Source organism: Bos grunniens, chromosome 16 (genome assembly GCF_055505025.1).
Source record: "Bos grunniens cultivar Pamir isolate PY7600 chromosome 16, Bosgru_T2T1.0, whole genome shotgun sequence".
Taxonomy (NCBI): domain Eukaryota; kingdom Metazoa; phylum Chordata; class Mammalia; order Artiodactyla; family Bovidae; genus Bos; species Bos grunniens.
In genome coordinates this window covers 16351317-16363708 of record NC_141180.1, presented here as the reverse complement: position 1 = coordinate 16363708, position 12392 = coordinate 16351317, and the positions used below count along the sequence as shown (strand labels likewise).

The 12392-nt window shown below is 42.3% G+C and overlaps 1 protein-coding gene across 1 annotated transcript; it reads right to left on the bottom strand.

Annotated features, from left to right (window-relative positions):
- Positions 1-2660: 2660 nt before the first annotated feature.
- On the bottom strand, positions 2661-12344 carry ARPC5 (actin related protein 2/3 complex subunit 5). The gene is made up of 4 exons (XM_086343429.1): positions 11925-12344; positions 9615-9687; positions 7165-7341; positions 2661-4053 (listed from the first exon to the last, which is right to left on the bottom strand). Exons 1-4 carry the CDS (start codon positions 12065-12067, stop codon positions 3991-3993), a joined length of 456 nt encoding a protein of 151 aa, XP_086199555.1. The 5' UTR covers positions 12068-12344; the 3' UTR covers positions 2661-3990.
- Between the last annotated feature and the right edge of the window lie 48 nt (positions 12345-12392).

Below are 12392 nucleotides of genomic sequence, written 5' to 3'. Positions count from 1 at the left end.
GTGGGATATAGCTTCCTGATCAGGGATCGAACCAGCCCCCCCGCATTGGCAGCATGCTGTCTTAGCCACTGGACAACTGGAAGTCCCTGGGGACACGTTAAAATCTTCTTCAGAACTGGCAGGTTCCCGAGAACTCATTTGCAGAACCCCTAGGGATGAACAGACACCTCTTTGGGAAGCTTTGGCCTAGGAGGCATGCAGCACGCTTCCTACTTCTTCTAGAGGAAGAAGCAGGCCCAAGAGTTTGTTCAGGCAGTGAGTGATAGAAGGATGACAAGTCAGGGACAGCATCTCCTGTTGGAGGGAGTGAAGTGAAAGTTGCTCAGTCGTGTCCGACTTTGCGACCCCATGGACTATACAGTCCATGGAATTCTCCAGTCCGGAATACTAGAGTGGGGAGCCTTTCCCTTCTCCAGGGGATCTTCCCAATCCAGGGATCAAACCCAGGTCTCCCGCATTGAAGGCTGATTCTTTACCAGCTGACCACAAGGGAAGCCCAAGAATACTGGAGTGGTTAGCCTATCCCTTCTCCAGGGGATCTTCCCAACCCAGGAGTTGCAACCGGGGTCTCCTGCATTGTAGGCGGTTTCTTTACCAACTGAGCTATCAGGGAAACGCCCTGGAGCTGGAGGGAAGGGGCCCCAAAGACCATTCTGCTTTCGTGTCTTGTCTTTGTTTGGGGTGGGACAGCCAGTTTTCCCGGCTGGTTCTCCCAGGAAGACAGGTGCTTGCCCTTCTCGGGATCAACAGTTAAGGGGCATAATACTACATTATATGACATTAACTTTAGAATGCTTCAATCTTACTTCCCAATGAGGCTGAAAGCAACTTGTGAGCAAGATCCAGACGTTACTCTTCCAGTGTGTCCTGTGTGATCCCGGGGAACATGTACATGCTTTAAAAAGACTCAGTTAATCTGCCCCATCACCAGATGGATTTCACCTGTGTGTTGATGGATTTCTCTAACACATCATCATACTTACGATCAAGTGACTGTTACCTAAACAGTGCTGTTACTGAATGACTAACAAAGGGTTGTTGTTGTTTAGTCACTAAATTGTGTCTGACTTTCTTGTGACCCCATGGACTGAAGCCCACCAGGCTCCTCTGTCCATGGAATTTTCCAGGCAAGAATATGGGAGTAGGTTGCCATTTCCTTCTTCAGGGCGTCTTGCCGACCCACGGATTGAACCTGTGTCTCCTGCACTGGCAGGCCGCTTCTCTATCACTGAGCCAGCAGGGAAGACCCAGCGAAGGGTCCGTGTGCCATTTTCCCCCCCTTAAAAGTGGCAAAGACAAAACACACAAAAATAGTTAAAAACAAACAATAAAACCACCGGGATTGAAGAAGGGCACAGGTGCTCAGAGTGCCCCTTAGCATTTATCTTTTTCCCACAGTTCATGCTTCCTCTCACTCTTTTGATGATGGTGCTTTGTCATGGTCAGCATCACTTGGGCTGATGTTTAGCTGAGACACATCAGTCGAGCCACTTGTTTTCAGCTGGCATGCATTCTGACTCCATACCTATGCTGTTCCATCTGTTACATAGTTTATCTCTCCTGAGAAAAGCTGTTGGCAAATTTTGAGTACAATCATTCTTATGACTATAAAATATAGAACTCTGGAATTTCCTTCAACGCTATAGTCATGAAAGAGATGTTAAGAAGGATTCTATGAAAAAGTATTGCCATTTGGGCTTCCCTTGTAGCTCAGTCAGTTAAGAATCTGCCTGCAAGGCAGAAGAACTAGGTTTGATTCCTAGATTGGGAAGATCCCCTGGAGAAGGAAATGGCAACCCACTCCAGTATTCTTGCCTGGAGAATCCCCTGGACAGAGGAGCCTGGCAGGTTCCAAGTCCATGGGATCACAAGAGTCGGACACGACTTAGTAACTAAGCCACCACTGTTGCAATGTCACTTGCTTTCATTTAAAGTTTGTATGTGGTTGTTATACCTACTTGACCACCTGTATTATCTATAGTTTAGTGTCTCTTACTCCTAGCCCTCTGAACTGCTTGTAAATTTCTAAAGCCTTGACATAGGAATCTAGTCAGGTGTAGTGGTAAAAGAGAGAATGCCTTGAGTAGATAAGGATAGTAGATGATAGGTGTAAGAAAGAGCTTGGGAGCTGGAAGTGTTCATCAGGCTTCCAGACAGCCATGGAATCACTCCAGAGTGAGTGATTATAATAATCACTTCATTATTAACATTTATTAATTACTCTCTCCTCTTCTCTACCATCAGAGAAAGCAATGGCACCCCACTCCAGTACTCTTGCCTGGAAAATCCCATGGACAGAGGAGCCTGGTAGGCTGCAGTCCATGGGGTCGCAAAGAGTTGGATACGACTGAGTGACTTCACTTTCACTTTTCACTTTCATGCATTGGAGAAGGAAATGGCAACCCACTCCAGTGTTCTTGCCTGGAGAATCCCAGGGATGGGGGAGCCTGGTGGGCTGCTGTCCACTGGGTCGAACAGAGTCGGACAAGACTGAAGTGACTTAGCAGCAGCAGTTTCTCTACTATATTTGAATAAAGTAGTCATATAAACCTTCTATGCAAAATTAGTTCTTGTCAAAGAGTATAATAACCTGGTAGTAAAGAAGGAAATCCTTCCTCTTCATTAACTATGCCTTCATAAGTATTAAATTAAGACAAAAATAAATTATTCAACACTGACGATTTATTTTTTCAAGATTATCATTTTTACAAAACAGAACAAAAAGCAGGTATCAAAAACAGCAAAGAGTTTACAGAATTTCTACACCAGTTTTCACACAAGTCAGTGATTACAAAACTGGTGTCGGATGTAAATACTAGATACGTTGATTTCCCGCTTGGTCATAAGCATTCAGGTGGTTTGTTTTAGAGCTACTGAACAATAATAATTTTTCATAAGCACCGGTCATTTTTTGAGAACACATTTGGTTTGTCCAACAAAGTAAACACTTTTTGATGTGTGGTATTTTCTTTTTTTAAAAAAACACTGACCTAAAATACAGAATGTGTATGTATTTGGATCCGAACCAAATCCTTTGAGGTCCCAATTACCCTGAAGAACACTGAAGAAGACATTTATAGGACATATTAAATACTAGTTATACATCTCATGATGTTGAAGGCAGCTACCATCAGTCTGAAGAAAATGCCTCTTCATTCAGAGGCTGCCCCGAGTTTGCACTACATCATAGTTGCCACATCTTTTCTGATTTGGAGTAGTTTCCCCAAATAGGGTCATACTATTGGAAAACAAAGTTTACGCTCGTGCCAAACAGGCTCCGGCCTTTTATAGATACGTTTGTGTAGAGCAAAATCTGTTGCTCTGTACCCTGGGTGACCACACAGAAATTAAGGGCCACAATTACTGGATGCGGAGAGGAGGAAGCAGACTTAAACTCATATCATCTGGAGGGAAGCAGAAACAGAGCTGGACTTGGTCATGGTGTTCAGCCACCACTTGTTCCAGAAATGCATTTCGTTTAAATAAGGTAAGTTTGGTCCAGTTTTGCAATGTTAACAGCTGACAGTCTCTCAAACATTTTTCTTTTAAATATATATAGATCATTTCCTGGCTAGCAATGAGTTAAGAAACTGGCCTCCAATTCTGATCAAATTTCTCACTATTAGTCAAAGCCAAAAAACCCCTCCCCAAAAAACAAACAACAAACAAAGGAAAACCCAGCCAATAGGGGAACAATTGCACAATTGAAGCTGAGTGTAAATTATGCTATGTACAGACTGGTATCCACATCACTGAAATCATTCTGAGATCATGACACACTCTCGTTGAAATATTTCTTTTATCTTATCCCAATTTTCATTTAGGGAAAACTGATATGTATGTAATTTTCTTCTGTATAGATATGAAAGGAAGCAAGAAGGCAAAGCTGAGAGGAACAGATGCTACCCGTGGGGCAGCGGTGGCATTTGGTTGTTTTGGTCTTGGTACCAGCAACTCCCATCCCATGGGAGAAATCCAGTTCCCACCGGACTACACGGTTTTCCTTGCAGTCAAGACTCGAACGATGGACCCCACTCCTCCAGCAGCAAGCGCCTAAACACAAACCAAAATGTCAGTATTGACAGAATCGTAAAGGCTCAGTTCTCACACCAAGTAAAATACTCTTCTTCAAGGAAGAGCGTGTGCAGGAACTAATTTTGGATTCGCTAATTTTTTTAACAACTTTTCTCAAGCACCTATTATGGGCCAGGCACTGGGGACACAGTAACAGCAACAACCAAAAATCCTCCCGAGTGCCTGCTCTCAGGCACTCACATTCTACTGAGATGCTAGCTGATACTCTCGTGTGTTGTTCTCAAATAACAGTATGGTCTTCGAGATCTGCAGCATGATGTTCTTGCCGAAAACAGGTTAGGGCTGGGGTTAGGGTATAAATTTAAATATAACCATGAATTTAAATTTAGGACATTTCATTCTGCTCTTATTCTCAGCAGTGCCAGGAAGAAATTCAAACTGGGTTCGACCATACTAAGCTCCAGTTTAAAGCACTCAGAGTTTGTCAGATTTTTCTTTTCTCAAGCTAAGAAAATACTACTTAATAGCTAAGAACTTAGGAGCTTTGACATTACCTGGAAAAATTGGAAGTTGTGATTAAGTATTAGGAATCTGAAGCTCTGGTTTACTTGTGCTCAAAAACACTTACTAAAACACCTGTGTGTATTGGGTACTGCGCTAGAGGCTGGGGGTACCAATGTGAACAAACACATCAAGACAGGGAAGAGACAGACATATCCACAGGCTATTTAGAGCTATGCTCTGGGTGCTAGAAAAGCACAGAGGAGGGGCGTATACACACCCTGAGGGTGCAGAGGAAAGTGGAATGGTGAGCTTACGGCTTCCTCGAGAAAATGACACATCAGATGGATGAGGAGGTGACAGACTGACGTAAAAGGTAAGGAGGCTCGGGGGCAGAGTGAAAAGCATAAGCAAAGCTATAGAGTGGAATATTATGGTATGTCCAGCTCCCATAACACATTTCTATGCTTACTGCTACAGCATATGGGGAAGAACAACATGGAAGAGGAGGCTGGACCTGCGAATTTGGACTCAGTTCTGCAGGGGACTTACAAGGGTAGATTTGGACACTAGAGAGATCATTCTGCCAACTGGGTGGAGAACAGATTTGAGGGAGGAAAAACTGATAGCCCACAGACCATTTTAGGAAACCCTGGCAACAAACTGTGAGAGAGGCTGAGAACAGCTGCATTAGAGATGGTTGAGTGGATGATCTAAGAAGTATTTAGGAGATAAGGCTGGCAAAAACTGGTGACTATTAGGAAGAAAAGAAGACTTAACACATGCCTCAGTTCCCCATGTAAAAAAGGGAAGTAATTAGCATTCCTCCCTAGTATTTTCATGAGGATTAATTGAGTTAACATTCATAAAGTGCTTGGAATACAAGAAGTACTCAGTCAATGTTTGGTATGATCCCGAAACTATACTGAAACTAGGCTGATAGGTTTCAAAGCTGGCTCTTTCATCTGTAAACTGAGGACAATAAAGATATTTATATATCTCATAGGGTTGCTGTAAGGATCACGTGAAACAGAAACTAGAAGTGTAGTGTCTGTGCAAAGCAATTATACTTCAATTAAAAAAGAATACAGTGGCTGATGAACAGGAAGTATTCCATGAACAGGATGACTGTATGAATTATTCTCCAAATTGATACACCATAGAGTGACAGGGAACTATTCATAATTATGTTGGAAACAGGCATAAACTGGGGCTGTCTTGGGAAAAGTGAGTTATAATAATCCTAACCACAAAGGTTAGGATTTTTATTTGACAGTGTATGAAGAATGAAGTGACTTGATCCAGGTTAAACAGCAAGTTTTGTTACCTGTTCACACATTATAAGTGTTTTCACTCAGATATCCAGACAATAGATTCTAAAAAACAGAGTTTTTGGTAACTGTAAGATGTTAAGAGAATATACACCTTATCTGTGCTTGGTTTTATTCAAATATTATCAATATAATGTAAGAGCTGGGTATTAAAAATTACCTTACCAATTTTTCATCTAAAGCTAAAAATCCTCCATAGCCATTTTATTTGGGAGAGGAGGGGCTGGGGGGATGGATAGTGTACCAGCATCTGCTTATACTGCAAAGCAAAATGCATGAAAACAGAAAAAAAAAATTAAGAATTCTTGATCCTACTCCTGATTTCATTTTTTAAAACTGTGATAAAATATGTAACATAAAATTTGCCACATTAGCCATCTTTAAATATAAAATTCAGTGGCATTAATTACATTCAAATACTGTATAGCCATCACCACTATTTACAATACTTTCCCATCTCTCCAAACAGAAACTCTGTACCCATTACGCAATAACTCTCCAGTCTCCCTTCTCCCCAGGCACTGGTAATTTCTAATCCATTTTCTGTCTCTATGAATCTGCCTATTCTAGATATTTCATGTAAGTGGAATCACAGTATTTTGTGTCTTTTTGTATCTGGTTTATTTCACTTTGCATAATGTTTTCAAGGTTCATTCATGCTGTACCATGTATATAAACATTTTCTGGTCAAGTAATATTCCCTGTATGTCTGTGTCAGATGCTGTTCATCTGTTTGGGCATCCCTGATGGCTCAGTGGTAAAGAATCCACTTGCAATGCAGGAGATGTGGGCTAATACCCTGGAGGAGAAAATGGCAACGCACTCCAGTATTCTTGCCTGAAAAATCTGATGGAGAGGAGCCTGGTGGGCTATAGTCCATGGGGTTGCAAAGTCGGACACGAATGAGCAGGGTGACTGAGCATGCATGCGTGCACGTTCGTCTGTTCATGGGTGCTTGGCCTGAAAAATCTGATGGAGAGGAGCCTGGTGGGCTACAGTCCATGGGGTTGCAAAGTCGGACACGAATGAGCAGGGTGACTGAGCACGCATGCGTGCACGTTCGTCTGTTCATGGGTGCTTGGGTTTTCTACCTTTTGGCAGTTGTTAAAGAATTCAAATCAGCATCTCAAGATCAAGGCTAGTAAGCATAAATCTAAACTTTCATTTTCATGCATTTATTTGTAGTAACAACCAATGTATAACCAAAGAGTCAAAACAGGTATTTAGGCTAGAGGTTGTCAATGTTTTTTCCATCACAAAGGAACCAGTCATACAGACTGCATAATTCATGACTTACCTTTTCATGCCACTGCAATAACACAGCACTGCTATTGTCAGAGGGGCTCTCAAAGCCTTTATAAATATACTTCATTAGGAGATCCACACCATTCTTGTCCAGGGATTGAACTGCCTTTTCAATATCGTTAGCTTTAAAAGAGATGAGCACCTTCAAGACAATGCTGCCTGCGCGATCCTGAGGGTAAATAAATAAGATCATTCAGACTCATTTTTGTGTTGGGGAGTTTCAGTTTTTAGAAAGGCTGCACTGCGAATGTGACATTTGGGCAGAGATCTGAAGAAAGGAAGAGGAAACCTTGGGTGTATCTGAGGCAAATATTTCAGAAGAGAAAAGAGTAACTGCTGTTAGTGTGTGTTCAGTGTGCTCAAGGAACAGCAAGAAGATGAAGGGGGGCTGGAGCGGAGCGCAGGGCAGGAAGTCAGAGAGGCAGTCGGAAGACACAACACGTAAACCCTGCAGGCCCTTATGAGAACTCTGGCCTCCACTCACAGAAATGAGATGTTGGGAGGTTCTAAGAAGAGTGATGCAATTGGACTTACATTTTAACAGGACCAGTTGGCTGTCATACTGAAAATAAGCCCGGGGCAGCAGAAGTGGGGAGGGTGGGGAGAGCAGGAGACAGAAGAGTGGAGACCAGTTTGGAAGTTACTGCACCAAGACAGGCTGGTTTTGGCTAGCATGGTAGCAGCGGAGGTGGTCAGAAGTAGACAGATTCTTGATGTATTTGAAGGTACAGCTGAAAGGGTTTGCTTACAGATAGATGTAACAAATTACCAACTTATTAAATCAATACATTTCACTTAATAAAAAAAAAAAAAGACTCCAAAAAAGGAAACTGAATTATAGTTCTACCCTGAAGCATCCTTCAGAAATGTCATTAATAAATAAAAATTTAAGTTTCTAAAACTTATTTTCATTTCATATCTATAGTCAAGTGACTATAAACATTAGAGTGGTCTTCATTTATAATGATCTTTTTCTTTGATGAAAGACTGCTCCAACAGCAGTTACTTTTCACCCAGCAAGCCAAGTACAGGGAACACTTAATTTCCCCTTTCAACAATGTTTCTCTTTCTATTCAACACAAGTGATACCTTCCGCATTCCTGTCCCGCCATGATCTTACAGTATGCTTCTACCACCTGCTGCTGTCTTCAATTTAAAGACTATGCAATTATCCTGTTTAGAAAAATATCCTTGTATGGAGAGCTATAACCTCCCACCCACACGCTCTGATTAAAAAGAAAACACCCACAAAAAAGCAGAAGGTGGTAAAACTGAAATTTCAATGACATTACTCACTTTTAAAAACCAAAGAAATATTTCCTCTTATAAAAGATTATGTTGCCTAGATAATAGTTATGCATTTACCTAAGTTATTATTTACTAGTGTTTAACTAAGGAGATACTTGGGGCTCGTAGGATGCGTGAATGGCTATGGACAGTGGGGGTCAATGCTCTGGGTGTGGGATTATGGACGATTACATTTTTATTCCCCCTTATTTCTGACTTTTCTACAATAGTTAACAGAATTAAACATCAGAATTTAATCTGGGCTTTAAACAATTAAGTAAATAGGTTCTTAAGAATTACTGAAAGACGGTTAAGAGGCAATGTAATTTTACAACTTTTCTGAAAGGTAGTATGGCAATACCATATGTAGCCTTAAAAAATGTGCAGTCTAAAATCTAGCCATTCACTTCCAGAAATTTATTCAAAGGAAACAATTCAGACTTTACCAAGAATTGTTCATTTCAGTACTATTTATAACAGGAAAAAAAGTCAATAAATATATGATGAAAGGTTATCTATAACTAAACTGCAGGATTATCAATATACAGATGTTAAAAATTATAGAAATAAACTTATTACCAAGTAAAGCTGTTCATGTATGCTGCTATACAGATGAAAAGCAGTTTATAAAATTCCATTTTAATTAAAAGAAAAACTCATAGAAAAACTCTATAAGCATATAGCAACAACAAAAAGTAATAATTATCAATGGGTGTGGGATTACAATTACTTTTTTATTCCCCCACATTTCTGAGTTTTCAATAATATTTAACAGAATTAAATATTAGGATTTAATTTTATGAGAATGGTAGAATTTTAAAAAATCTTTCAAAAGCAAGTAGCATGTGTTTATTTTGTGAAAGTTTCACTTGTTCTTCAAGTCTTTGCTCAAATTCAACCTGAGTGGCCTCCTCTGCAAACACACAGATCTCTCGGTCATTAGAACTCAAGTCTACCTACCATGCAGTGTTATCACAACTCAATGTTGGAGCACTAATTTTTTATATAGGTTTTCCACTTATCAAACTACATTCTAAGCTCTTCTACGTCAAAGATGGCAAACAGTTAAGACATTTGCTGCTTGTGTGACACTTTGGAGGGTTCTGGTAAGAAGACTGAGATACCAGCAGAGATCGCGTGTCGTCTGTGACTCACCTTCACTGCCTGGCTCTTGGTATTGATGGGGGGGTTTTTCAGAGCTGCCTGTAGGGCAGCTGTCATGTTTCCTGTGATGGAGGTTAAGGGGATAGCAGCAAAGGGGAGCCCTCAGGAAAGCACTGTAACTCCCAGGAACCACTGGTTCTTAAGATTTGATGTTATGCATAGAAAGAAAAATTACTATGGTTGCTGCGTTCAATACTGGAAAATTCAACATGTTTGTTTCAAGGATGCCAATCAAAGATAAAATACTGAAAACGAAAGAGAGCATTAAATTTTTAAAAAATAAGGCAAAAACTGTTTCACCCTTGGCTCTAATTATTAACTGAGCACCTTAATAACCTTTCATTTTCCAGTAAAAGACATGTGCAAACATTATCCAGAGTGATATTTTAAAATATATATCAGAATTATTTAGGCCCCCAAATCAAACAGCCTGTCCGCCTATTCTTTGATTAGAATTATATTCTATATTAACTGAAATGCTGGTAGAAAAGTGCTGGCAGACTACTCTAGCAATCTGAATGATATACATTAGCAATCTCTCAATATTGATGATAAGAGGCATTACAGAAGATAAAATAATGACCTGTAGGTGGCAGCTTAATTTTTCTGTTTTTTAATATTTTTTCTCATATTTCATAAAGGTCATTCAAACTGCTTTAGGCCACATCTATTAAATTTAGTCTTGCTTTGAAAGCACCAGTGAGTTAGCAAGAATGAGGAACAGAAGGCCAATCACACTGTCAGAACGTACAGTCATTGCCCTAAAAGGAAAACCTCACAGAGTTCACTTGTTCCTCCATCTCTAGTGCCTGATCAGGGCTTGTCTCTTCTTGTTGAAACAAGAAGAGACAGCATCTTTATATTTCATGATGAATTGATTAAAGAGCAGATCCACTATACACATACAGCAGTACCATTGAGGAGTCATCACAGGTCACCTAAAAAAAGTTAGTCTCACAAAACATTATTTATGCATCACGAAGAATGTTTTTACACAGAATAATCTTCACCACTTATGTTCTAAAGAAAAAGGTCTGACTAAAAAAACTATGGTTGGTGGCGGGCTGTTATTTTCAAGGCTTAATGGACTTCTAGAGGAGCATGCCCTTTGCAGATTGGCTCACTTATGAGACCGCTCCCCTCCACCCCAAACACTTAAGTATTTTAAATAATGCAAAACAGCAACAGCTCATTGTGAGAGTCACGGAAATCAAAGAAACATCTGTATGTTGATAAATGTTTAGTGCTGTATTTTAGGTGCCTGTAAGACCAGCTGTGGCTGCTACCAAATATTTTCACTCATGTATTTTCCCATTTAATTTAATAGGCCACTGATGAGGAAAGTCTAAAGAGCCTTCCTAATCTTATGAATACACCCAAGAAGAATTAGAAATGAGTGAATTCAGTAATTGAGAATCTCTAAAACGACAGCCTTGGTTATTGCAACATTCACATTTTTCCGAAAAAAGATCTGATGCAAATACTCCCTCAAAGTTATGAATATTCAAATATGCAAAACCCAAACCAGGAACTGACAGCCTCATTTTAACTTAACGGAAACGATTCCAGCATTACAAAATGATTCGGTTTTGTACAAATGATTCACCTTTTCCTATGTTATTCTTTGGGGTTTATTTAAAATATTTCCAGGGATTCTCTACATGCATTTTCCGTCTAGCAGGTAAAACGCTTCCAGCTTCTTTCTGGGCAGTTTTGTACTCATTCCCTTTCCCCTGGTTAACCAACTCTGTGCAACCTGTATTTTGTCAAATCCCTTCCTCTTTAAAAAAAAAAAAAAAAAGGCGCCCACAGGCTTAAAAAGACAGAAGGGCCTCAATTCTGCAAGCCGCCCCATGTCTCCCGGCGTGAAATAACGCTGCCACAACAAAACCACCACCACAATAAAAACAAAATCACTGAAGAAAACTGCCCGCTCCTCCCGATCGGACGTGGGTGCTAATGAAAACCCGGTAAATACGATCTGAGAGGACCACTTAAGCGCCCTGCAGCTCCCCGACTGATCGGCACCAGAGCTGCGAGGGCGCGGCTGTCCCCGCCGGTCCCCGGGAGGCGAGAACTCCCGGCGCAACCTGAGGAATCGGGGGCGTGGACGGCGCGCGGAAGGCAAGTTTCCGAGGGCGGGACCTGGGGGTCTCGGGAGAAATGGAAGAGCCCTCCTGCCCACTCACGACAGGGAGCCCACGGATGCGGGGGTCCCCGCCCTCACGCCCTGCCCGCAGCGGGGTCCCGGAAGAGGGGCCGGGTCGGGTGGGGCTCGAAGGCCGGCGAACTGAAGGATATTGCCGCAGGCAGGAGTCCACCTCGCCCTCATCGGGCCCGGCCTGCCCGTCGCCCCCGTCTTCCTCGTCCACGAACTTGTTCTCGTCGTACTCATCCACGTCCACCTTCCGGAACCGGGCCGACGACACCGTGTTCTTCGACATCCCCGCTCCGGACCGGCGGCCGAGGCCTCCTCTAGACGCTGCCTCGACCTTAGCAAGCCCAGCCCCAGCTGGAAGCCGCAGACTGGCGCCTCCACTTCCCTCTTCCGCTCAGAGGCGTAGCCGGCAGCCGCGTCTCGGGTGGTTCTGGGCCTGCGCGCTGGCCGCGCTCCTTCCTCCTCAGGCTCGCGCCTTCCTCGACCCTCCTACGCCGCCCCCACGCGCCCCACAGCGGGGCGCGCCGGGGCGGTAGCGCGCTGGACGCAGCGCGCATGTGCGGACTCTCTGCGGGAAAGGGGCGGGGCGGGGCGACAGAGGCGTGGGCAGG

Coding starts and splice junctions, on each gene's coding strand:
- ARPC5 (XM_086343429.1), bottom strand. CDS start 12,067: ATGTCGAAGAACACGGTGTCGTCGGCCCGGTTCCGGAAGGTGGACGTG. Junction 9,688..11,924: donor GTGGACTCCTGCCTGCGGCA/ATATCCTTCAGT, acceptor AACCTCCATCAC/AGGAAACATGACAGCTGCCC. Junction 4,054..7,164: donor TATTGCAGTGGCATGAAAAG/GTAAGTCATGAA, acceptor GTTTGTGTTTAG/GCGCTTGCTGCTGGAGGAGT.